Here is a 26,978-nt window from a genome sequence, read left to right as displayed (position 1 = left end):
GTGGAGTGAGGATGTACCGCTGTCTGGCTCCAGCTCCCCCTCACATGTAAACTACAAGGAGGCAACCAGATCTCTTGCTTCTATCTGTGCAGTATGGACTCCGGCTGTGGATTCCAATCGCCTCTCAACCTCTCTGCACAATGTGCCATGTGCTGTGGGTAGCAGGTCAGATCGGGCGTACAGGCGCGCATAAACACATCAAACGCGGAAAATGGGGCTCTGCTCAAGGAAGAATTGGGATGGTCCCAGTCTGGATCGCGGAGGAGTCTCCTGAGGAACATTTAGGTTTGTTGGGGCTGAGGGGAGGTCGGCTCAGCAAGAGAAGTCAGGATTGGAGCCTCTAGGTTTTGAGGATTTTTGTGTGCATGGGTGGGGGAACGGTTTGGTGCCCGACGCCCCCACCCGCAGAGACCAGCTATAAATAGCAAGGCAGAGCTCCGCCCCCCCCCCCCCCCCAGCTTCTCTCCTCCCGAGCCGGCGCCGTGCCCGGGGCGCACCGGGAGGAGGGACCAGGATCCGGTGCCGGGGCGCAGATACTGACACCAAGGGAATCCAGGTGCCCCTCCCCACGCCATGTGGGCCCCCGGGAACCCGGTTCCGCCACCCCGGCTGCTCCAGGGCCCTGGCCTCAGTCCTGGCCTCTTGGAGATCCTGCGGACATTCAGGTATCTATTTGGGCGCACAGCCTGGGAGGGAAAGAGCAAGGAGTGATGGGGAACATAGCAGGGGCAAAAGAAACCCCCAATTCTCCCCCCACCCGTTTTAGGTCCCAAATGCAAGCTGCTTCCCTCCCCCCACTCAATTTTTGGGGCTGTGGCAACCTAAAAGAGGTTAGGAATGGGAATTATGTGTGTGAATGTATGGGTGCATGTGTGTGGGTGGGCGGCGTTCAGCATCCTAGGAAGGGGTATTCCAAGTGCGGATAAGAAAAGGGGGATGCTGGAAAGGTCTGATAAGCCGTGGGGTGAGGGTGGGGGTGCTGTATCCCTGCGCGTGCACGTACGCATTTGCACGCGCGCTCGTCCTTCAATGCGGGTGCACCCTTCCCACCTCCTCAGGCATGCGCTGGGGGGAGGGGGCGGCTCAAAGGCATGAGTTAGAGGAAGGACTGTGTGGCGTGCCGTAGAGATCTCCCCACGCCGTATCTTTCCACCGGTGCCTCAGTTTCCCTGCCTGAATCCGTCAATAAGATCTCTCTCTTTCTCGCAGGGATTGGCTTCGCCACTGAGCCCTCAGGCTTCCGCCAGCCACCACCCCCACGCCCCTAGACACCCTCGGCGGGCCCCCGTCCCGGCTTCATTGGTGCTTTCGCCCCAGCCGCAGCTATGCTGCACACCGAGGGCCACGCTCTTCTTCGGGCCGTGGGTCAGGGTAAGCTACGCTTGGCCCGTTTGCTTCTGGAGGGAGGCGCCTACGTGAATGAGGGTGATGCCCAGGGTGAGACTGCGCTAATGGCGGCCTGTCGGGCCCGTTACGACGACCCCCAGAACAAGGCACGCATGGTACGCTACCTCCTGGAGCAAGGCGCTGACCCCAACATCGCAGACCGCCTGGGGCGCACCGCGCTCATGCACGCTTGCGCCGGGGGTGGGGGCGCCGCCGTGGCTTCGCTGCTCCTTGCCCACGGTGCAGACCCCTCAGTGCGAGATCACGCGGGCGCCTCGGCGCTTGTCCACGCCCTGGACCGCGGGGACCGTGAGACCCTTGCCACGCTGCTGGACGCCTGTAAGGCCAAGGGCACGGAGGTCATCATCATCACCACCGACACCTCTCCCTCGGGAACCAAGAAGACACGGCAGTATCTCAATTCCCCACCGTCCCCGGGGGTGGAGGACCCGGCTCCCGCTCCTCCTAGCCCGGGGGTCTGCACTTCGCCTTCGGAAATCCAACTGCAGGCTGCAGGAGGAGGAGGAGGAGGAGGTGGAGGAGGAGGAGGAGGAGGAGGAGGAGGAGGAGGAGGAGGAGGAGGAGGACGGGGGTTGCTGTCCCCTCGCGCTCAGGAAGAAGAGGAGAAGCGGGACGTATTCGAATTCCCTCTTCCTAAACCCCCCGATGACCCCTCCCCTTCTGAGCCGCTCCCCAAACCACCCCGTCACCCTCCAAAACCACTCAAAAGGCTCAACTCCGAGCCCTGGGGCCTAGTGGCCCCTCCTCAACCTGTCCCGCCCGCGGAAGGGAGGCCGGGGATCGAGCGCCTGACCGCCGAATTCAACGGCCTGACCCTGACCGGTCGACCCCGTCTTTCCAGACGTCACAGCACTGAAGGCCCGGAGGATCCGCCTCCGTGGGCGGAGAAAGTGACGGGTGGGGGTCCTCTCTCTCGCCGAAACACTGCGCCAGAAGCTCAGGAGTCCGGTCCCCCTGCGGGGCTGAGGCAGAAACTGAGCCGCATGGAGCCGGTGGAGCTCGATACTCCCGGGAATATTTGCCCCGACTCGCCGGAGTGCAGCCGATTGTCCCTGGAGCGCCGCCGATACAGCGCCTCCCCGCTGACCCTCCCTCCAGCCGGCTCGGCGCCCTCGCCGCGCCAGTCCCAGGAGAGTCTGCCTGGGGCCGTCTCTCCCCTGAGCGGACGGAGGCGGAGTCCCGGGCTGCTGGAGCGGAGGGGCTCGGGGACGTTGCTCCTGGACCACATCGCGCAAACGCGGCCTGGTTTCCTGCCTCCGCTCAACGTCAGCCCCCACCCTCCCATCCCCGACATTCGCCCCCAACCCGGAGGTCGGGCGCCTTCGCTGCCCGCCCCTCCCCAGGCGGGGGCGCCAGGCTCTCCTAGGACCAAGCGCAAGTTGGTGAGGCGCCACTCGATGCAGACTGAGCAGATCCGCCTGCTAGGGGGCTTCCAGAGTCTAGGCGGGCCAGGGGAGCCAGGGCGCTGAGACGAGTGAGAGGAGTCAAGGAGGGTGGGGATCAGGACCTTGATGGGACAGGTGGGAGAACCAGCTCACACACACACCACGGACATGGGGGTCTCTTGCATGTGCTCACGGGCACGGTGCACGCACACATGGGTAAGAAAGTGTCCACAAGCACAGTACTCTTATTCACAGAGAAGGGTAAGTACTCTATTTACTGGGCATATAGACACATGCATTCATGTGCTGGTCACTTCACATGCATATGGGAATTACTTGTGTACCCATCCATAGGAATGGCACACACAGGGCCACTTGTGCTAGGGCCCCAAGTGGGTCCCAAACTCACCTGCATTTGTTCAGAAGCAGTAGGGAACCCCTACATATGGGTAGTATCCAATCTGTTTGCCCTCCTGCAGAAGCAGTCCCCTGCTTTCCATGTATGTCCTGCAACACAGCTCATTCATGACTTTGCACACTCTGCCCTCTTCCTGAATATCCCACTCCCTTGTGTAGGTCTTGCTTCTCTCTCCAGGCCTGGCTCCTTTCACACCCTGCTTCCAGCCCTAACCACTTTTCAGGATATCTTCTTCACTTTCCTTAGGGGTTTCCTGCAGCAATCCCCAGCCTCAGTTCTGCTGCTGCCCTTCTTGCTCTCAGCTTTACTTCTCAACTTCCTGCCTTTTATTCCCATCTAGCTCCCCTAACCAATCAACAGGTTGTCTCATTTTCCCAGGGAGTGGGTCATGGGCTCTACGATGCAATGTGTCCGTCTGAGCTTATGAACACCCCCACAGGTAGAAGTGGGGAGTAGCCCTAAATCACTCCTCTCTCCACTTGACATATCAAATAAATGTGTTCAGAAGTCTCTGTTTTGTCACTTCTGCCTGAGGGTGTGGGATGTGGGGAATGAGGAACAGGGATGGAGGGTGATGCTAAGCATATCTATAATGATCTAGGGGATACTTAGAGGTTACAGCCACCTTCTTTGCAGGAGACCAACAGACCAACTGTGGTTGCAGAAGAAATAGTGTCCCATGTCCTGAAGGTTTTAAGGCGTTTGGCAGACTTTCACTTGCCCAGTCTCCCCTATGTCCATCTTCAAATTCTTTAACTTAAGATTTCTGCAAAAGTATATCCTACAAAAAGTACTTCCCTCCACCATCAACACATATATCCCAGTAGATTAACTGCCCCTCTTTCAAGCTTCTTATTTTGTGACTATTCCCAGTTATTCCTTGGGGGTCTAATTTTCATCTCACCGGTGTGTTTCATCCATTTTTTTTTTTTTTCTACTTCTGACTTTCATTTCCCCATCCTGAGCCACTGCAGGGGGGTGGATGGAGAGAAGTATAGCTTCACCTAGGTAAAAATGGCATGATGGTCTACTGACAAAGGATGTGTAGTGTGTGTGTGTGTGTGTGTGTGTGTGTGTGTGTGTGTGTGTAAGAGTAATCAGAGGAACCCAGCCTGACAGGTCATGAACAAGGGTAATTGTCTTAATCTGTCCCCTTAGACTTCTCGGTTTTCTGATTTCTGCATATCTTCCAGTTCTTCCTCGCTCTAATGGGAGGTTAAGGGAGTGGCCCATTCCACTCTTCCTTACTGTTTCTCCCAACTTAGAATAGGTGAAGTCAGAAAATTACCTAACGATGTGTGGTATAACTAAAAGATCAAAGTATTGGGAATCAGAAGACCGATGTTTGAATCCCTCTTTGCCATCTCCTAGCTTTAATTCTGGGCAATGTATCTAGCCTCTCTGAGTGTCCGTTGCCTTATCTGTAAAACAATAAACTCTAGTTAGTCATTGTGATTAAGACACTGCACTTAAAGTACATTGCATGGTGTCTGACGTAGAGTAAGTGTATGCTCATTAAATGTCCTTCCTTGTTTTAGCTCCCCAACCCGTTGCATGTGATCTTGGAAAGGTAGAAGTGGGGAGTAACTCCTGAGTCTTGTTTCCTCATCTACATCTATGAAATGAAATCGTTGGACAAATGATCCCTAAGAATCCTCTCACTCTGTCTACATACAATTCTCCTCAGCCTGGCATCCGGGCCTTCCCCGCACCCAAGCCTCGCCCCCGGGGTCTGACTTGCTTTCCAGGACTCCCCACAGGACTCCCAACGAAGCGCCCAGGATAAGCTTCTCCCTTAAAAAGAGTATCGCTTTGTCTCTTTGCAATTGGTTGCTCAGAACCTCCGCCCTCCTCCCTAATTTGCCTATGGCTGAGTGGAGCCCTCCAGCTCCCGCCCAGTCTCTGCTGATTCGTAGAGGACCTGGCTCGTCCCCGCCCCCGCTTGACTGACGGCGGGGCTGCGGCACCGCCTCAGTCCCTGGGCTCTCGCTGGCGGGGGGTGGCTGGGACCTTCAGCTCGCCAGGCTGGCAGGGTCGGGGCCGCTGCTCCACCGGCGGACGGGATGGAGACGATGCGAGCACAGCGGCTGCAGCCCGGAGTGGGCACCAGCGGGAGGGGCACTCTGCGAGCGCTTCGGCCCGGAGTGACTGGGGCCGCGGCTGCCACCGCCACACCCCCGGCAGGCCCCCCGCCCGCACCGCCGCCCCCCGCGCCGCCCCCGCCGCCCCTGCTCCTGTCCGGGGCCCCGGGGCTGCCGCTGCCCCCGGGCTCCGCCGGCAGCCCAGCGGTGCTGCGGGAGGCCGTGGAGGCCGTGGTGAGGAGCTTCGCCAAGCACACGCAGGGCTATGGCCGAGGTGAGTCTGCGGCTCTGGCCTCCTGCGGGACACCCTCTGTAGAGGAGCCTTGCTCCCATAGTCCTCTGGATCGCTTTTCCTGGCGCAGAGCCCTCACATGCATTTCCTTTTGGGGAGTTTCCTTCTGGGCTACACACACACACACACACACACACACACACACACACACACACACACTCTCTCTCTCTCTCTCTCTCTCTCTCTCTCTCTCTCTCTCTCACTTATACACACCTCTCCCCGCCTCCTCTTTATTGAGGTACTACTATATTCTCCAGGGACCCCTTTTTACAAATAACAACCCTCTTTTCTTCCCAACCTTTTCTCCTTCAGAAATGGAATTCTTCCTGTAGCTTAATACCTTAACATCTCTTTGCCTTTGAGGACCCGTCCCCATTGTGTAGGATCCTATCTTTTATCTCAGATCCAAGGCATTTCTCACCCTCTCAACCTTTCTTCTGTGATCTCAGCAATTCCTGCCCCCCCCCCATTAATTTATCCCACCTACTTAATCTTTATTTTTAAAGATTTTTATTTTTTAAGTCATCTCTATACCCAGCGTGGAGCTGGAACTCAACCCCCAGATCAAGAGTCACATGCTCCAATGACTGAACCAGCCAGGTGCCCCTCCATCTATCTCCTTAACCTTGACTTTTGAATTCTTTTCTTACCCCTCACCCTGAAATTTCCAGTGCAGCTTCAGAATTGCTGGGGGAATTAGGTAGTACCTTCACAAGTCACTTAAAATTGTGCTTTTAAATCTGGAACCATACCATTGAGCCCATACCAGCCTCCTGTGACTTAGTACCTCACTTTGGTGTCTTTTTAAGTACGGAGCCTCACAACTCTGGCCTCTCTGTCTGTCTGGCTCTGTTTTCCTGGCCCTTTCCCAGAAACTGAGGATAAATCCCAGGCTTTGGCTCTCTCAATGTTAAATTCTGTGGAAATGAGCCAGGCAGAAACCCTATTTCCATTAGAAATCTTCATCTTACAGATGCCTAATTTCTAGGGTTTCTGAGAAAGGGACTGTGAGGATTTTCTTTGTTGTTTTTGTTTAATCAGTGCAGAATTTCCTGAGTTTGAGCTCCAGATTTGTAGTGTAACAAGTAACACAATATAGTGAGGGGTGTGGGATACAGAATTTAGGTCTGGAGTTTCTGAGACATCACTTTTTTCTGCTTGGTTAAATCCTGCCTCAGCTGAAAGTGACTATATCTCTAACCTTCTAGTTGAACAATAATGCAAAGAAAGGTTGCAGGGCTTTCTTTGTAGACTGCAATGCCTTTTTTCCACTTCCCTATGAAAGTGTAGTGAAAAGAGCTTACGCGGATTTCAGAGGCAGACAAGTGTGGGTTAAATCCCAAACTAAATCTCTGTCACTTGCCAGTTATGTTTTGGGGGAAGTGACTTAACCTCACCAAGCTGCAGTTTCCTCAAGGGTTATTAGGGGGTTAAATGAGATATTGCACCTGACACATGATGGGTACCCTAAAATGATGAGTATTACCTCAAATTTATTGGTTCATATATCCTTGAAAGAACACGTCTCATTTTCTCCCATTCTTAGATTCTGTCAGTGTAGATCCAAAGATTCCTATGAAATCAGATTTTTAGATCCATTTTGCTCTATGTGCCTAGTGATATGTTTACCATCAGTTTCCTTTGGTTCTTCAACATTTTGAACTCCTACCCTGGGGCTGGCACTCTGCTAGGTGCTGGGAATGTCAATGCAAGTGCTTCTGAAATTCATCATGATGGGATATAGTTGTTTGTCTAGTTTAATTCCGAGATTTAACAGGGCCTCGTGATGGAACTGCCATCAGCTATTGTCCTGCTGCTACTTCCAGTCTATTTGAGACCAAGGGAAGGTCTTTGCCTCTGGGCATAGGGGCAATCACCCTAAAATGAACCCTTCCTCTTGGAAACCTACAGGCATTTATTAGAATTGTAGAGGAGTATGCCCTCTTTCTTGTTGGTGTTACCTGGAAAGCCTCTGGTTTGGCATCTAAACTGAGAGTACTGTAAAAACTTTTTCATTTCCTTAGACAGGATGAAGAAGCAAGGGGATTTTACTGACAAAGAGCAATCAGTCAGGCTTCAGACTCCTTCTTCCAACCTCCCTACCTCCCACCACACTCCTCATTATTCCCGAGTTTCTCATTTCCAGTCTGGGTGTCCAGCCAGTACTTTGGGAGAGTTTGGCAGATAATGCAGCTTCAGGCAAGCCAACTCTCTGCCGATTTGGCTCAGAAGTCCTTCACCACATGGAATCACTTATTCTGCTTCGATTAATAGGCAAAAAAAAATAGGGTATGTACCCACATACCCTTGTGACTGATGGCCCGGTATTTGGGGCTGGCCCTATTCCCCTGAATATAATTCACCTTGATCTTTGCCCAGGCCATTATCTGATCCAGCAATGCTTTACTGTATCATCTTCAATTCACATCCTTCACCTTCTTCTCGACTGCTCCCAGATCACCTTTTCTAGTCACAGTCTTTAGATTTACCAGCATGCATGGGGGACCTCAGCATTTGTTTTAAAAACACAAAAACCAAAACAAAACTCTTCTATTATTTCACCCATCTGTCCTATACCTCTCCCCCTGCCTCCACCCTCAATCCCCACCCAAGATACACACATAACTCAGTATGCTGTAGGATTTTAATCAGCTTGTGGTGCACAGGGTTTGGAATCAGAGAACCTGGCCCTGTCAAACAGTGGCTGTGTGATCTTGGATAAATTGCTTAATCTCTCTAGGCCTCATCTGTTCCATTCATTGGACAAATATTTATTGACCACCAGATGCTGTGGTGAACAAGACAGATACTGAGTTCCTATCTTCATGGAGCTCACAGTCCACTTCACAGAGTATGTGTGAAGGTTAATGGTACAATAAGGCAGGATAGTGCACCAGAAAGAGGGTTAGCTGTGAGGCAAACATTGGTTCTAAATCCTGGTTCTGCCACTGTGGCCTGTGCCTTAACGTGTTCACTTTTTTTTTTTAATGTTTTTCTTTTATCAAAGTTTATTTATTTTGAGAGAGAGCACAAGCGGGGAGGGGCAGAGAGAGAGGGAGAGAGAGAGAGAGAGAGAGAGAGAATCCCAAGCAGGCTTCCCACTGTCAGTGCAGAGCTGGAAGGATGCGGGACACAAACCCACTAACTGTGAGAGCAGATCGTGACCTGAGCCAAAATCAAGCGTCAGATGCTCAACAGACTGAGCCACCCAGGCGCTCCTCAAGATCTGATTTTTTAAATAAACTCTACACCCAATGTGGGGCTCAAACTAACAACCCCAAGATCAAGAATTGCTTGCCCTTCTGACTGAGCCAGCCAGGTGCCCCAGCTTGTTCACTGTTTGAAAAATGGGTATTATAACACTTACCTTGATAGTTTTGTGTGTATTAAGTGAGGTAATGAGCATAAACCACACAGCACGCAGTTAGGATTCAATGGTGGTTGCTATTATTATGCATTTGGAAACCCTTTGAAAACTGCAGATGATGGGTATTGGTAGCATTACCATTGCCTTTGCCCCTTTTTATGCATGGCATGTACTCCCCTTCTGATGTGGACAGCTGGCAGTCTCTAAAACTGGCATGATTGACTGAATGATCCAGTCACTTTCCTTGCTCTGTAACTTTTGGATTGCCCTCTTCAAACCTGTATCTTTGAAATTGTTGCTCTCCCTTGGTATCACAGTATGGTTACGTGATTGGACGTTCTGCCCAGCTACTTACTCCACTAGGTTGAACGAATGAATCTTGTGTGGTATTTTCTGTTTGGTCGTCATTCCTTTTCCTCAGAACCACAGCTTCTTCGCTGATAAGTGACTATGGAGTTAAAAGCCTGGATATTCCCAACTTGGGGGATGTTGGATTAGACCTGTGTTGATTTCCTGTAGCTGTTCTAACAAATTATTTCACATCTGGGGGATTAACACAACAGGAATGTATTCTCTCACAGTTCTGGAGGTGAGAAGTCCAAAATCGGTGTCAGTGGACCAAAATCAAGGTGTCAGCAGGTCTGTGCTCCCCTATCCCCACCAAAGGCTCTAGGGAAGAAACTGTGACCTTGCCTCTTCCAGCTTCCGGGGGCTGCCAGCATCCTTGGCTTGTGACAGCATCACTCTGATGTCTGCCTCTGTGTTCACACTGCCTTCTCTTCTTCTGTGCTTCATCAGTTCTCCTTCCCGAAGGACCCTTGTCATTGCATTTAGGGTCCACCCATATAATCTGGGTTAATCACCCCATCTCAAGATCCTTAATCACACCTATAAAGTTTTTGCCACCTGAGGTGACATTCACAGGTTCTAAGGATCACAGCACGGACATCTTAGCAGGGGGCATTTTTCAGCCTACCATAGTCCTCTCCTAAAGTCACTGTCATCTTGCAATCCCTTCCTTCCAAGGAGTTTATGCACTATCGGCTATTCAGGGGCATATTCTACAAGTTGAAAATAGGAAGCATCAGATGGAATATTGTTAACCAGCTTCCCTATCTTCAAAATAATGTGAATTAAGCTGGGCCAGCCTATTCTCACCATCCTGTATGATCAGGGAGAATCTTCTCATTCATCTCTCAATTGTATTAGCTATTAAAAAAATGTTTATTTATTTTTGAGAGAGAGAGAGAGAGAGAGAGAGAGAGAGAGAGAGAGAGAATGTGTCCGTGCATGTGCAGGAAGGGCAAAAAGAGAGGGAGACAGATGATCCAAAGTGGTCTTGGCACCGACAGCAGAGAGCCGGATGTGGGCTGAAACTCACTAACCTTGAGATCATGACTGAGCCGAAGTTGATCGCTTAACCAAATGAGCCACCCAGGCACCCCTGCATTAGCTATTTATTCGTGCTCTCTCACCACAACATTGTATTTATTTTTATGATATAAAATTTTTTAATGTAATTTCATGTGTTGTTTTAATGGTTTCACTCTGGTTTAATGATTTCACTGTATGACAGTTGTACAATCTGTACCTCTCATCCCATTTCAACATTAATATTTTATCGCCTAAGGACCAAAACCAAAATTATTCTTTTTGTTATTGTTCAACATCATGGTACAAACACTTAAATATACCTCACTATTGGGGTGCCTGGGTGGCTCAGTCGGTTGAGCGTCTGACTTCAGCTCAGGTCATGATCTCATGGGTTTGTGAGTTCGAGCCCCATGTCACGCTCTGTGCTGACAGCTCAGAGCCTGGAGCCTGCTTTGGATTCTGTGTCTCCCTCTCTCTGCCCCTCCCCCACTCATGTGCGCGCGCTCGCGTGCGCGCTCTCTCTCTCTCTCTCAAAAAATGAATAAATATTAAAAAAAAATTTTTTTTAATGTACCTATCTTGGTCTTTCTTGTCTCTTTTAGTCCAGCATCCTCCAGTGACTCCTAAAAAGCACTTGTAGGTGTCAGATGTGTACGTCTTGGTCATTGCTAACCCTCGCACCTCACAGTTCTTTAAGCATCCTCATGTAAACCATTAGATGCATGGGTTCCTCACTGGAAATCTGATAAAACCTATGGGCGTCCTCTCCCCCACCACATACTCTACACACACACACATGACTTCATTGTGGGTTTTAGGGGGCTTGTGAATTCCAATGAGGCTCAACCATGGACCGGGTCTTGGACCAAACTGGCATCAGGATGTCTTACACATTCAGTCTCTAGCTCTGTCACAGCTGTGTGACCTCAAGCAGGTCATTTCCCCTTCTGTGGCCTGAATTGGACTAGATGATCTCTGAAGTCCCTGTCAGCTCTAAAACTCAAAGAGCCTGTGAGGTGTTTCAAATGCAGATCACAGCTCATTGCTTTTCTCCCGATCGTTTAATTCTGCCCAATTTCCCATTTCATCCATTTCTGACATAAGACTCCCTATCTCCTTTGGCTTTGAATAATCATTAAAAACTAGTCCTGCACTGTGTACCAAGAGAGATTTAACTGGATATCAGAATGGACATATGCTTTTTCATAGGATCTTCCCGTTTACAATGGTTTCCTCCCCTTTCTCTTTATTTCAATATTCTCCCTGTTGTTTGCATGTCAGGAGAGCTGTCACCCAATGCATTGTGCTAAATTGTCTCAAAGAGGGAACTGGGGCTGAAAAGATCTCAATGGAAAGAACAAAGATGGCTAAGCTTTCTGGGCAGCAGTGACCTCTGAAGAGCCCCTGCCAAAACTAAGGGTGGGAAAGACAGTTTCCTTTTAATGCTGCCTTTTAATGGAAGAATGAACATTCTAAAAAGTCAGTTAAATATAGGGTGTTAGGAAAGAGCTTGCGTGGCTTTCAAGCTCTGGCTGGTGCAGGGAGTGCTTGCTTCAGTTGCAGAGCAGGGAAATACCAGTTATTACTGGCCACTAGGTTTGGGACACCTCGCTGGCTGGGGATTTGTATTATTCACCTTTGCGTCCCTAATACTTAGAATAGAGAGCTATGTACATATTAAGTGCTCACACTTTCTGCCTAATGTGTGTGTGGCAGCCATGAAAATGTGCTATTCATATCTCCTGCTGCAGGGGCATAACTGACTGGCAGCCTTAAGCTGCTGCCCCCTCTGTGTCCATCACCTCATGTGCACCGAGGCCACACATCCTGCAGGCTGCCCTCAGTCAGCGACCGAGCCCAGCAGGGGCACTAACTCAGGCACATGTTGGTACAATGTGGGATTTCTCTGGCTTGGGGACTTCCCACTGGCCTGGCCAAACCTTTCTTGGAAATGCACTGCCAGCTTCGACTCTCATATCCAGACCTTCTTTCCCACCCCCTTCCATAGGTGTCAGAACTTCAATCTGGGTCTGAAGCCTCTCCCTTCTCCTACTTCCTTTCCAATAAATCTCTTGCATGTTTATCCCATCTTGGTGTCTTCTCCTTGGCAGACCTAAACTAACACAATATAAAAGAATGAATGAGTCCTTGTAACTGAGAGTAGAGAGTGGTCATGTTGGAAGATAATGAAGAAGGCATTTGATCATTTATTATTATGAGGCTTTTGTTAAAGCCACTTGAAATGTCTGGAGCCCTGAAGTCAAAGTGATTCTTTCCAAAGGAAAACTGATCTCATCCTTCCTTCTGTCTTAAGCCCTTCAGTGGCTTCCCACTGCTGTTAAGATAAAGCCGTTACTCTAGTGTGGCCTGCAAGGTCCACTTTGGTCTGGTTCCTGCTTCCTTTTGCAATCTTATCTTGCACGACCCTTTCCCTTGCTCTCACTTTTTGAGCCACACTGGTCCCTTTATTTGCCGTCTTCTCTGCTGCTACAGACCCTTTGTGTGTGTTATTCCTTCTGTTCAGAACTCTTTCTCTTACCTTTTTGCCTAGTGAATTCATACTCATATCTGCACTTAAATATCACCTTGGCTGGGTAGCTTTCTTTGGCCTTCTCCATGAGGTCAGAAGTCCCTATGACCTTTCCCATCTACCAGACTCCTTTATAGCACTGATCACAGTTGCGATTTTTCATTTGCTTGAGATATCTGGTTAATCTCTTTCTCTCCCTCTTTTTTTTTTTTTAACGTTTATTTATTATTGAGACACAGAGAGAGACAGAGCATGAGCATGGGAGGGGCAGAGAGAGGAGGAGACACGGAATACGAAGCAGGCTCCAGGCTCTGAGCTATCAGCACAGAACCCGACACGGGGCTTGAACTCACAAACCACGAGATCATGACCTGAGCCGGTCAGACACTTAACTGACTGAGCCACCCAGGCACCCCTCTCCCTCTTTGTTTTATTATTATTTTTAATGGACGGGGTTTTTAATTTTTTTTAAGTTTACTTATTTATTTTAAGAGAGAGAGCATGCGCATGTGCAAGCGAGCACACAAGCAGGGGAGGTAGGGAGGGGCAGAGAGAGGATCCCAATCAGTCTCCACACTGTCAGGAGCCTGATGTGGGGCTGGATCCCATGAATCATGAGACCGTGACCTGAGCTGAAATCAAGAGTTGGATGCTTAACTGACTGAGCGACCCAGGCACCCCTCTCACTTCTTCTTCAGGTTGTAAACTGCATAAGGAAGAGGAACAGGTATGGTTTTGTTCACTATTGTAGCCTAGCATCCAGCACATAGTCTAACACAGAGTAGGTACTCCATACATATTTGTGCAATGATTTTGCCCAATTATGGGGGGATGAGGGGAACTATTCTGGAACACAGTCTTGAATCTGGGGTTTGATTTTACCCTAATACATTAGCTGGCTACTGTTTGCTAGAAGTGGCAGAAGTCAAGAGACTTCTGGGTCAGAGACAAAGGACTTTATTGCTCATAATACAACAGGTAGCATAAGCATCAGATTTGCTTACATCAGTTCCCCTTGCCTCCCAAGTCTGACGTGAAGGGCTCAGGTGGATGCTTGCACAGGCCATAGGTCACATCACAGAAGAAGAATGCTGAGCTGCGGGAACCTGCCATGTCATTGTAGGCAGTAAGCAGGCTTGTTCTTTGTCCCAGAGGGAGACGTTACCTCATCCCTTGGGTTTCTTGCTGCAAACACAATCCTGAGAAATGGCCCAAGTAAAGAGCAGCCAAGTCCTTGAAATCTTGGCATACCCAGCAAGCTGGAAAGGACCACAAGAGACCTGTGAAGGAGAGTCTCCCAATATACAGTTCTCCAAAAACCACTTAAACCTAGGGAAATCCTCAGAAGAGAAATTCATGCTCAAACACACACACACACACATACACACACACACACACACACACACACACTGTGTGTGTGTGTATGTGTGTGTATGTGTATGTGTGTGTATATCATATAAAATTCCAAGATGGAAAAGGAATCTGGCTATGGGTTTGCTCACCAGAAGCACAGGTTTGAGAATGGCTAGAAGGACCACATTTCCTTGAGTGGCAGTATCACATGAGGTTTAGGAACATTGACTCTGGAACCAAGACAGCGTGGGTTTGAATTCTTGGTCTGCTACTTTCTCGCTATTATACCCTTGGGCAAGTCATTTAACTTCTCTATGTCTCATTTCACTCATCTGTAAAATGGGGATAATAAAAGTACCTGCCTCATAAGGTTTTTGTGATTAAATAGGTAAAGCACTTAAGGCAGTGCATGAAACACAGGAAGCGTTCAGTAAACGCACTTCTCGTGCTGGTGTTTATTACTCTAGGCCACCTGACCAATTGTGGAATGATTACTTGCACTTCATCAGGTGGGGATAATGGTCTGCTGACCTGGAAACTCTGCCTCCAATATTTAAGTTATTCTGCTTTGGTGTTAGGACTAACCAAAATGTGAACTAGAGAGGTGGTGTAGGAGGCCAGGCATCCTCTGGTCTTCCTGTGCAAATGCCTTAATCAGAGTCTAGGTTTATAAGTTTAAATGCTTTTAAGCGGTAAGGAGCTAGGGCAGGTCAGACCCTTCATGTCAGTATAGGATACAGTTACTGTATGGAAGCACAGAACTACTTTCGAGGTGTTCTCATTGCTGAACTTAACTGCTTCTCTTTTGCAGTGAATGTGGTGGAGGCACTTCAGGAATTCTGGCAGATGAAGCAGTCCCGTGGGGCAGACTTGAAGAACGGGGCTCTGGTGGTTTATGAAATGGTTCCCTCCAACAGCCCTCCTTATGTCTGCTACGTCACTCTGCCCGGGGGAAGTTGCTTTGGGAGCTTCCAGGTAAGAGTTCCAAGGTGGCAGTAGCAAGGAGAAATGCTTAGGTGCTAGCGGTGGTTTTCTCCATCACTTTGGCCATTAAATCTCTGTCAGAAATCACATATTTGAGGACCTGAAACCAATTCTGGGCAGATCATTCTGATCAGCATCTGAGGCTCATTTAACCACAAAAGAACCTCAGTGGCTTTTCTTTCAGCCTACGAAAACTCACACCCACTTTGAATTTGAGCAGTTATGAATACGCCCTTAGTATATCCAGACTACCAGCACCTGCCCCATGTTCTAATCTGTCCAACTTCCTGCCATCTCTCTTTGAGAACACAGAGTAATATTCCTTATCCCCAGTACTTTTTCATAGGCAAATTACTCAAGAAAGCAATGTTTGTGTTCTTTAAGAGGCCAAAGTGGAGGGACTATGTATGGTGGAAATAGTATTCATCTAAGAATTAGAAGATCCAAATTTTCATCCCCCCTGCCAGCGCCCCCCCCCCCCCCCCCCCGCCACCGCCAGCAGGGCAAGTCAGGTAAATTCTCTGGGCCTCAGTTTCCCCATCTATAAGATGAAGGAGATAGGTTAGATTATTTCTAAAGTCTTTCTAGTGCTAGCATTCTACAATTATACGAAAGAGCTGTGATATATAATGATGGAGACTGGTTGTTATTATAGGGTAAGAAGAAATTTGACTAGTGTGAATGTCATCATCAAAGATGGATTTTTTACATCGACCATAGGAAGGTAGCCTTCTGAGATGTCAATATAGAGTCTGAATAGGAATTTAGAGAAGATAATAGACATTTTGTTCTGTGTTTAAGGCTTGTATAACCCTTAGACAAAGGTATAACCCCTGTTATGTGCCACCTTGAACTTCCCTTATCATGTTACTTATCATGACATATCATAATTATTTCACCTAGTGGATTATGCTCCATGGAGGTAGAGATTATGTCTGTCTTCTCAGTCAGTTTTAGATCTTTACCACCCACTCAGCACACAACAAAGAGTAGACATTTAATAAATCTGTGGCATGAAACAGGGCCATTGCAGTTCAGTTCCTGCCTCAAACAGAAAAGTCCTGAAGAGGCTTCATTTCAAATAAGGTGACTAATTTTTTCCCCCTCAGAACCCCAACAATTTCAGAGAAATAAATATATGCTCAGGACGACTAATGTTTCTTCTTTCTCTCCTAGAGAATAAGATCTCCCCTTCCTTCTCTCACCTCATCTTATTGTTGAATAAAGACTTGATAATTTTATGGTGATGCCCATAATTGGATCATTACAGTAACTTGATTTCTGTTATTTCCCCCCAAAGAACAGTACCATCTATCTTGGCCTGTTTTAGCTTGTGTCTTCTATACCCACTTTGGCAGGTGAAATTTCTCCTGGTGGTTTTCTTCATGGATGGATGACCTTTCAGGAACAATACCATACTATAGAATGAGCAGCAGCCTAGTGAACAGAGAAGTAGGAATGGAGAAATTGCAGAAGACAAACTTAGGGTTAATGTACCAAGCTCCATATTCTGTCTCAGAGATACCTGTCAGCTAAAGAAAATCGGGAGTTATTGATATTAAGGTGGTTAAGTAGTGAACATATCCTGGTCTACTTTTAAAAGCCATAACATTACTTTCTTCCTTTCCTCTGACCCTAATCATAAATGACAGGAGACACAGGCCTTTGAGGCAGCCAGTGATGATGAATTATATAAACAAATACTATGGGGATTTGAGGTTGAGTGATTTAAGACTTCTGAAAATCAGCCTTGGTCTATGATACCTATGTTGGAGACAATGTAAAAAACATGAATTAACTTTTAATATTTTCTTGCTTTGTTCAGGTCAGCTTTCCTTCTCCTTGCTACCCCTCTCCTCCTTGCTTCCCCTGGGGGGAAAAAGACTACACATTCCTTCTTCAGACCTTGGGCTCTGCTCAGGGATAGCTCATTGACTCACTGCGTTAGTGGGGGAACTGCCTGCTCACAGCGAAAAGTGAAGTCCAAGAATCCTGGATGGGCGCTTCTGGTAGAGACTAGAGGCCTCCTCTGCAGAAGCCTAGAGAAGACCTATTCTACTCCTAGCTTATCTAGAGGGATGAAAAGAAATCTTGCCTGTGCATGGAACAGGAGAGCAAGATACAAATTTCTAACAGGCTGGCCAGATTCTGGCTTTTGAGTAATTAATTCTGTTGACAGTTGAAATGGGCGTATTTTTTATATCCAGTGGTTATATGCTGACTTCAGCAGCCTTCCTCATTCTGCATTCAATTTGGTATGAGCTATAGCCGTCTCCAGTTCCTTAATGACTTCAGGATGTTGAATCAAAATTATGTTTCCAAATGCCTCAACCATTTTACAAAACAAACTTTGGAGGGTATACTGCACAAACTGATTTTTCCAAAGACTACCCAAGTGTCTTCTATCCCAATGTTTCCCTCCCACTGTTCCTTCCTTTCTCTCTCAGACACACATATATACATATTTTCTCTCTCTCTGTCCTGCCTAGTTTTGCCCCACAAAAGCTGAGGCCCGGCGGAGTGCTGCAAAGATTGCACTGATGAATTCTGTGTTTAATGAACACCCTTCCCGAAGAATCACTGATGAGTTCATTGAGAAGAGTGTCTCTGAGGCCCTGGCATCTTTCAATGTAAGTTACAGGGAGTTCAAAGAAAAGAAAGTGGGGGATGGGAGAACTGGCTGGCTGGGAAGTCTTGTAAATCACTGGGAATCAGAGCGGGATTTCTTGTTTTCTTTCCTGTATAGACAGGAATTTATTTTCTGTCGATCTTGCATATTACACGCTCCCTATGTCTCAATCACTGATTCTATGTGTATGTTTATGTTTTTGTTGGTATTTTGCCTCTTTCATTGTATCTCTTTGGTATCTAGAAACCTTTAATTCAAGATTTGTGGAATTTTAGAGATATTTCAAAATAAAACCTGAGCTTGAATTTTGCTTTTCCCAATTTTGGTTTAAGACCTTATTCCCTTCTTACTTCACTGTTCTTTTTTTTTTTTTTTTTTTTATGACTTTTCTTATTGCCATTCATCTCCGTGACCTCTCCTATTAATAAAGAACACTTTATAATACAGTGTCTTAGTTTTTATTTTTTTCCTTTCCACGAATGGGGTGGGTAATTTTTTTACTCTCTTTCAAAAGAATGTTCCTTCAAATGATGATGATGATGATAATGATGATAATCACAGCTAATCCTAATTGAGTATTTACTTTGTGTCAGGGACTGTTCTAGGGGATTTATGTGTATTTTACGTCATTTGATCATCACCATAATGCTCTGAGATATAAGAACTATTAGTACCCCTGTTTTACAGATAAGGAAACTAAAAACATAGAAGTGAAATTTTGCCTGAAGGGATGTAGCTAGAAAGTGGTAGAGCCAAGACTGGAACCCAAGTCGACTCAGAATTTTCTAGCTTAGAGGTGCATCCTGGAAATGAACACTGCCTTCTCTCTTCCTTCCCGCAAGTTCACTGATAGGGTGATAGGGTGAAAGTCTGACCAATTTTCTGTTTCTGTTCTCTTTGAAGTTAAGATGTAATTACATATACTAAACCACTTCAGTTATCTGTTTGTGTATTTATTAGTGTTGAACACTTTAGATAATAAGTTGGCTTCCCTCTGTTACCCATCTGATTTCCTCCCATTTCTCTTTGCCCTGGTCAGAAGTATCTACAAGGAATAAAAACAATTTTTTATATTGATCAAAGCCAATTAAATTAAGAAAGTACATTTATCACTCTTAAGTCACCTAATATAAAGTGAAACACTGGTTTGGATTATAGAAAGCAATGCTTATAAGCATGGACTCTGAATTCATCGTTTTGAAATTATGATTCTACTAGCTATGTGGCTTTGAGCAAGTTACTTAATCTAAGTCTCAATTTCCTCATCTGTAACAATTATACCTGTAGGATTACTGGATAGAAGAGAATATATTTAAGCACTTAGCACGTGTTACCTGTTTTGATGCCTTTGGATGCAAGTAATAGAAAAATCTTACTTCAAACTGACTTAAGGGAATACACCAAGAAAGGAAATTTACTCTCTAACATGACAGGAAGTCCAGAAGTAGAGAAGATTTCAAGGCTGGTTGATTCCATGGATCAAGAATGTCATCATCTACTAGCCAAATTCTTTCCATCTCTCCATTCAGCCATCCTCTAGATACTGTCTTTGTCCTTGAGCTGGCTCCCTTCAGATGCAAGGGTGCAAGATGACTACAGAATTTCAGATATTAAATACAGATGTAACCATATTCAAAGACAGAAAGACACCATCTTTCTCTCTTTCTTTCTTAAGTAGGTAGGCTCTACACCCAATGTGGGGCTTGAACTCAAGACCCTGAGATTGAGTTGCATGCTCTACCAACTGAGCCAGTCAGGTGCCCTGAGACCTTCTTTTAGTACCTCTTTAGTAGTAAGGAATCTTCTCCCAGAAACCCGCCAGTAGACCTCCCTTCTACTTCCTAATGGCCAGAATTCCCACCTTAAAACCAATTACAAGCAAAATGGGTTAGGATTTACCCACTGAAATTAGAGGATAAAATCACTCTTCCCTGAGGGAGATACATGGGAGATGGTAGGTAGTAGAACAAGATTAAGGTTCTATAGTAAGGAAGAAGGAAACAGATGTCGGCTAGGTCACCAGCAGTGTCTACTACAAAGTGTTTAGGAAACAAATTGTTTTCATTCTCTGCCAATATTCCTATTTGCCTAACCCCTCAAAACTGAGAATTTAATAGATTGCTCATTAATTTCCCAGTGGAATCGCCATACTCCAAATCACATTGATTTCAGGGCACCTGGGTGGCTCAGTCAGTTGGGGGTCTGACTTCAGCTCAGGTCATGATCTCATGGCTTGTGAGTTCGAGCCCCGCCTCGGGCTCTGTGCTGACAGTTCAGAGCCTGGAGCCTGCTTCAGATTCTGTGTCTCCCTCTCTTTCTCTGCCCCTCCGCTGCTCATGCTCTGTCCCAGAGCAAAGCCTGGGATAGATGGGCTCCTCTGCCCGCAGCTGCTTCTGTATACGCCAGTTGGCTGTACAGAGATAATCATTACTTTCTATGTACTATATCATGGAAAACTCTGGAGGTACTGAATAAGGTACCATATTGAATGATTATAGGCAACCATGAAACAGGTTAATTGCTTCAGGGCCCTAAATGCTAATAGTGAAGGTTACCCTTTTCCTTCCTCTCTGTAGCTTTTCTTTTTTAAATCCAAATTTTGTGTTCTTTGCTTCACCATGAAGATTAACTACTGGTTGGCATGTTGCTTCTCATAAGCCACAAAATAATATGGGTTGATCTTGTGTGACTTCTTGTTGATTCTAGCAGAGTGAAAACAAATAAGCCAGCACATATGGTATACTTACTAAGTGCATGGAATTATTATAATACATATACAGTACAGCCCCATGGAGAAGTGCCCCATAATAAACTGAATTTGGATATAACTTGATTGGCTCCTCACTTCTACCTAGTCCCTTTTCTCAAAGAGAGCAGAATCTTGGGAGGCGTGGAGCAGGGACGGTGGTGCAGAATGGGCTAGAAAGATCAGGCAACTTGTCAGGAAGCAGAAGGAGAAAGTTGGGTCCCTGTGTTCCCAGAAGTCTCCTGGTTTTATTTTCCTAGATCAGGCTGACAAAAAGGTCACAAAAAAAAAAAAAAAAAAAAATAGCAGCTGCCCTTATTTTGGAAGTCCCAGCCAGCCCCAGGGTCTGGAATTATCCCCAGTAATATTAAACCGCCATCAAGTACCACTAAACCAAAGCCAGTACCAGAATGGATTTGGATTGTGTAACTGGATACCAAGTCTAGTATAATAATGTACCACATTTTATATAATTGGAGTTTTAAAACCACATTTATCCCTTTTTAAATAATTTCTTATTTAATTCTCAAAACAATCTTAGGAGATAGATCTGTGATTATTCCCATTTTACAGATGAGGAAACAGGAACAGAGAGGTTAAATGACTTCCCCAAGGCCTCAAGATTAGTAGGAGATCCAGTCTATACCATATTGTTTGTTTGCACAGGCAATGAATCTTAGTTCTATCCCCACGGGGTCATGTAACCACTAGAACACACAAGCCAAATGTCTAAGAGGCCAAACTGCTACCCAGAATTTACTATGCTTTATGGCTCCTACTGTTTCCCTTGAAAATGCATTTGCCCAATTATCCTCTAGGCTAGTCCAATCCTGTGTGTTGGACTCACTCTGTTATTTTGGCTAAATTGGGGTTCTTCTCTATGTTTCAGTGTTCCCTCTTTGTAAGATAGGGAAAATCAGATTGACCTCTGTCACTTGAGTTAATATGTGTGATGACTTTGGAGTCTTCTAGGTTTATGCTGACCAGCAGAATAGCCACCAGCCACATATAGCTGTTAAACACCTGATATGTGGCTAGTATGAATTGAGATGTGCTGTAAATGTGGAAGAGACTTCAGATTTTGAAACCCTGGTATAAGAAAAAGAATGTAAAAATTTCATGAAAAATTTTTATGCTAAGTATAGCTAAATTATATTTTGAATATATTAGCTTAAATAAAACATGCTATTTACATTAATTTTACCTGTTTATTTTTACTTTAACGTGGCAACTAGAAAATGTTACATTAGATTGGGGGCTTGCGTTATATTTCTACAGGACAGTGCTGCTTGAGGTGATAATCCTGATTGAAAATTTGTCTTTTCCTTTCCTCTGTTACAGGGCAACAGGGAGGAAGCTGACAACCCAAACACAGGGATTGGTGCCTTCCGATTCATGCTGGAATCCAACAAGGGCAAGTCAATGTTGGAGTTCCAGGTACTATGGCTCTCATAACATGGATCAACCTGCATTTATATTATATTATATTATATTATATTATATTATATTTCCTTCTAATCCCTAACTCATTGATCATCAGTTGGAAGGGAAGGGAGAGAAGGTTAGAATATTTTTCAATATATAAATACCTTCCTTCCCTGAAGGGCACATCAGAGTTGGTATAAGAGATGCTTACGTACATACATTCTGTAAAAGGTCCCCCATGTAATTGTGATGCAAACCCTCAATATAAATCACTGTTCTGGCACTTCATGTCTTCTTCCTCCAGGAACTAATGACAGTTTTTCAGCTGCTGCACTGGAATGGCAGCCTTAAGGCCATGAGGGAGAGACAGTGCTCTCGGCAGGTAAGAGACCCTGTCTGTGAGAGGAGTCTTGCAGAAGGACTATTTCGAGGTGGCTGTTATGTTAGACATAAGCAGGCCTATAGTTACCAGGTTGTGAATCCTGAAAGCCTCAAAGTACCCTCTTCATTCCTAACATCTTTCCTATTTAGATCTTAACTGTAGCTCTTTTGCCTGCCTTGCTTCCCCCACGGGGAAGTTTCCCTTAAGAATCTCCTTAAAGGACTTACTTCAGTTAGGACTCCAAGGCTAAGAGTTCCTCATCCCATTGGGTCCATTTGGTATGAACCTTGACTTTGTCAGTAACCTTCATTTTCCTTTCCCCTTGCAGGAAGTGTTGGCTCATTATTCACACCGGGCCCTGGATGATGATATTCGCCATCAAATGGCATTGGACTGGGTGAGCCGGGAGCAGAGTGTGCCAGGGGCACTGTCTAGAGAGCTGGCCTCTACTGAGCGGGAGCTGGACGAAGCTCGGCTGGCAGGCAAGGAGCTGCGCTTCCACAAGGAGAAGAAAGATATTCTCCTGCTGGCCGCTGGGCAGTTGGGCAATATGCATTCCTCCAACTGCTAGGCGTCCATGCACATACTCCCCATCCTCTCCAGGCTCTTTTTGATAATGTCTTTTCTAAGACTTAGTATGATTTCTGTACATACTTTCTCAATTTTATACTTTAAAATATAGATATATATATGTATATGTATAAATTCTACACTCAGATCCCAAGTTGCTGAGAGATCCCTTTTCTTCTAGTTTTTGGATGTAGTTTCCTTTGAAACATCCCCATTCCACTTTGTAAAAAGAGCAGGCTGTCTTCAGAGCTTTGTTGGTGCTTATACTCCCAGCTCTGTGTAGTCATTTCAATAGCACAAAATGATTGACAAAGTGTTCTTATAATCTAACAGGGAGTTCGAATAAGGTCTGTGTGCCCCACCCTCACCCTCAACCTCATTCCTGCTTTCTCTTGGACTCCAAACAGGGTACGAGTATGAAGGCTCTGGCTTGAGTTTATCTTGAGTTGGGCCTACTTAGTACTGAGCTGTTCCTCCAGTGACTAGACATTTCCTTGCCTAGACTCCCCACCGACCGCTTCCCGCCACTCCCTTACTCCTCCTCTGCCTCCAAGCGGTACTTCATTTTGAGACTTCCTTTATTAATTTGGAAGGAAGTAGACAGCTGCTTTCTCATTGTTCAAATTATTCCTGAGAAACTTCCCAGGAAGAAGAGAGGAATTATAAACACAAAACTAGGTGTTTATCACCTAAGTTGCTTCTGGGGCATAGATACCATACCAGCTTCCCAGGTGTGTTCTTGCTCCAGAAGGGATCAGCATTGAAGCCTCTTCCAATATTCCCTCTTCACTCCTCTCTGCTCACCCAGCTTCACTGAGCCCTGTGTTTAAACCTTCCTGTCTGCAGAAATGGGTAGGAGGGAAAACATATTTCCCGACTCTGTCTCTCCCCTTCATGTTGCTCTTTGGAAACATTATTTGTCCTCTTTGGTGAGGGCCGTGTTCCTCTCTCTCCCACAAAGTTGCTGCTGTTTGCTATCTTTGATGTCCATAGATTCACAGTTGTTTTCTCTCTTTTCTTTCCTCTTCTTCCATGTTGGTTATTAGAGCAGGAGTTGATCAAGAAAATTAGTTGCGACTGGCATTATGGCACTTCCTAACTGGAACCCTGGGGAGACTGCAGGAGGGAAAAGAGACTACATGATCAACTGTGTTTTTAAGACTCTCCGCCTCCCACCCCCAATCTCTCTCCTGGGTGAAATAGGGGAGAAATATCTGGAGTACAGCTAACGCATTCCTCTTTGGGAGAATTTTTTATAGGTCTCTCAAAGATGCGTTTTCCCTTTGTTTCTATAAACTCCTTTATACTATATTATAGTTCGGTGCACTTTCCAAAATGTGCTTGGGACGTTTTCCTGTTTCTGCAAAATTGGACTTTCCATTCTATGATTATACACTTTGTTTTTAGAAATAGGTTAGGAAATAGGCCACAATTTGCTCTTTTGGATCAGACAGGGATAAGATGAAAATCAGCTTTTTTGCTTTTGAAATCATCTTGGTGATCAGTACATATGGGATCAGTGGTAAGGAATCTAGCAACTGTTTTAGTGCTTGAAAGGGACCTCCTGGAATTCTCCAGGTCCCATCTCTGTATACCACGAAGCACATGTAGGGTAGGAGTAGAGGTTCCTATGTTAAATAACAGGTATGTCTACCCAGTTTTTATTGGTATTTATAATCCAGACATCATAAACCCTCATTTCTCCTATGCTCCTTTCTCTGAGAAGTGTGATGGGGTGTGAGTTGTGGGAAGAACTTCTCCTTTGCACCTCCTGGATTATTTTTCTCAAGTTAACAACCAGTTAAGATCCCAAAGAACTGGAGAAAAATTGTTCCCTGATCTGTCCACTTTCATTGTTAAAGATTTTACTTATCTTTTTACTACTTTCTATGTATTTTATATGTATAATTTTATACAATTAAAAATAGATTTTTGTCTAGTGAGCCAGATTGACTCTTTCTTAAGACGTATGTATCAGAGGAGCTCTAAAACAACCCTTTCTTTTATAAACAGACTAAAAGATAATTTTGATTAGTATTTTTTGGGTGGCAGAAATAAGATTGCACTGTTGGGGGAAGGCATTCTGCTTCCCCTTCAGACATTTGAGGAACCTGGATTTTGTCACTGACCCTTTCTTTTCAAGCTGTACCCATTTCCACTAGTGAACTCACTCACCATGGTGACTTCAACTCTATCTTATACACCATTCTCAATCTCCTTCACCCTTTTGAGCTTTTACATCTATATTTCCATGACATCACCAACTGAATTTATCTTATTTTTAAACATTTTTAAATGTTTATTTTTGAAAGAGAGAGAGAGAGCAAGCAGGGGAGGGGCAGAGAGAGAGGGAGACACAGAATCCGAAGCAGGCTCCAGGCCCAAGCTGTCAGCACAGAGCTGCATGTGGAGCTTGAACTCACAAGCAGTGAGATCGTGACCTGAGCTGAAGTCGGTCGCTCAACCGACCGAGCCACCCAGGTGCCCCTCACCACCTGAATTTATGACACAAGCTCTCTGAAGTCACATATTCAAAATAAAAGCCATTTCATACATGCTCTTCTTTGACTCCCCAAATCTGTTATTAGGATTATTATCTACCCAGTTACTTAAATTAGAACCTTAGGTCCATTCCTTACCATGATCTAATCAGTCACTTGCTGTTGAGTTTACCTCCTATATAAACTTCCTAATCTGTCTTGTCCATATCCACTGCCTTAGTTCAGTCCTTTATCATCTCTGGGCTGGACCACTGCAATAGCTTCCTTACCAGCCTCTGCCTTCATTCTTAACATCCTCTCAACTACTGTCAGATTTCTTTCTAAAATACTTAGGAGTGCACCACTACCTTGCTTAAACCATCACTTAGCTATCCTTGTCCTTAACAGCATTCCCCGAAGTTTTATATGGGAACCCTTGGTATTACCTGAGATGATTTTAGGTGGTAGAGGGGCAAACATTTTTCATTTTTACTTATTTTATATTTTAATCTGAAACTGTAGAAAAAAATACAGATTTTACACTTATGGCAGTGATATTTAAATTTAGTGCAAATTTGTTTAATTAAAAAGTCAGTCTACGTAAGGAGAAACACTAATCAAGAAACAGCATGGGGGCTATTTACAGTTGTGAAAAATCATGAACACTCAAATACTTGAAGTACAGAAATTCTTGCCTACGGGATAAAATTTCAATATCCTTAGCATGGTATACATTTTGGCCCTAACCTGTACTTCTAGCTTTATTTCCTAGCCACACAGCATCAGGCAAACAATTTCTTGCCATTCTGGTATTTGTTCACTCAATAAGCATGTATCAAATGTCTACTGTGAGCTAGACACTGGTCTAAACTTTGGGGATATCGTTGTAATTAAGGGTCTCTGCCATAAGGATTACACTCTAATGGGAATTCAGACAATAAACGAGTCAGAAAGTAAACAAGGTAGTAAGCTAGTTCTGTGAAGGACATAAACAAGAGTGAAGGACAGGAAAGTAGAGAAAGTAGTATTTTAGGGAGACCTAAAGGATGAAGTTGAATGAGCCATGTGAAGAGCTGGAATAAGAGCATCAGGAACAGAAAGTTGCAAAAGTCCTGAGGTGGGAAAGAGACAGCACAATTGAGGGAAAATGTAGGGAGAGCTTAATACGAAGGCAGAATGGTAATGGAGGTCGTTGTAAATAGGCAGAGTAGGCGGTTCAAATTTTATTCCCAAGTGAAAAAGTCAAGGAAGGGTTTTGTTAGGGATATGACCAGCTGATTTTTTCAAGGATCACACTACCTACTGTGGAGAATGGATTAGTGTCTCCTATTCTCAGTACAGCTGCGTGGCCTGGAAAACTACCCAGCCTTAAAGGCCCAGTTCAAATGGAAGCCCTTCTTACTCCCAGTCCTATTAGAAACTTTCTTTATACTGCCATTACACTTTGTCGTAGCAATTATCACTTTCATAATGTAGTTATAAAGTGATTGTTGATAATGAGATTATTTTGCCTTGTATTGCCCACACTTTCTCTAATAGTAAAGTCACATAACGG

The 26,978-nt window shown here is 45.5% G+C and overlaps 2 protein-coding genes across 6 annotated transcripts; both read left to right on the top strand.

Annotated features, from left to right (window-relative positions):
• The first annotated feature begins 174 nt into the window (after positions 1-174).
• Positions 175-3,720, top strand: ANKRD34A (ankyrin repeat domain 34A). 5 transcript variants are annotated; one of them, XM_045478941.1, is made up of 4 exons: positions 186-285; positions 767-830; positions 1,210-1,920; positions 1,951-3,720. In XM_045478941.1, exons 3-4 carry the CDS (start codon positions 1,326-1,328, stop codon positions 2,874-2,876), a joined length of 1,521 nt encoding a protein of 506 aa, XP_045334897.1. In that variant the 5' UTR covers positions 186-285; positions 767-830; positions 1,210-1,325; the 3' UTR covers positions 2,877-3,720. The 5 variants fall into 5 exon arrangements, with proteins under 5 accessions (XP_045334896.1, XP_045334897.1, XP_045334894.1 ...); XM_045478938.1 differs by lacking the exon at positions 186-285 and adding an exon at positions 482-665; XM_045478940.1 differs by lacking the exon at positions 767-830 and having other exon boundaries at positions 175-285.
• A 1,449-nt stretch (positions 3,721-5,169) lies between these two features.
• LIX1L (limb and CNS expressed 1 like) lies at positions 5,170-24,886 on the top strand. The gene is made up of 6 exons (XM_045478942.1): positions 5,170-5,565; positions 15,019-15,182; positions 17,681-17,821; positions 21,908-22,003; positions 22,296-22,373; positions 22,702-24,886. The coding sequence occupies exons 1-6, from the start codon at positions 5,274-5,276 to the stop codon at positions 22,942-22,944; spliced, it is 1,014 nt and encodes a 337-aa protein (XP_045334898.1). The 5' UTR covers positions 5,170-5,273; the 3' UTR covers positions 22,945-24,886.
• Positions 24,887-26,978: the final 2,092 nt, after the last annotated feature.

The sequence above is a fragment of the Leopardus geoffroyi genome, chromosome C1 (assembly GCF_018350155.1).
Source record: "Leopardus geoffroyi isolate Oge1 chromosome C1, O.geoffroyi_Oge1_pat1.0, whole genome shotgun sequence".
In the NCBI taxonomy this organism is placed as follows: Eukaryota; Metazoa; Chordata; class Mammalia; order Carnivora; family Felidae; genus Leopardus; species Leopardus geoffroyi.
This window is presented reverse-complemented; position numbering and strand designations above follow the sequence as displayed.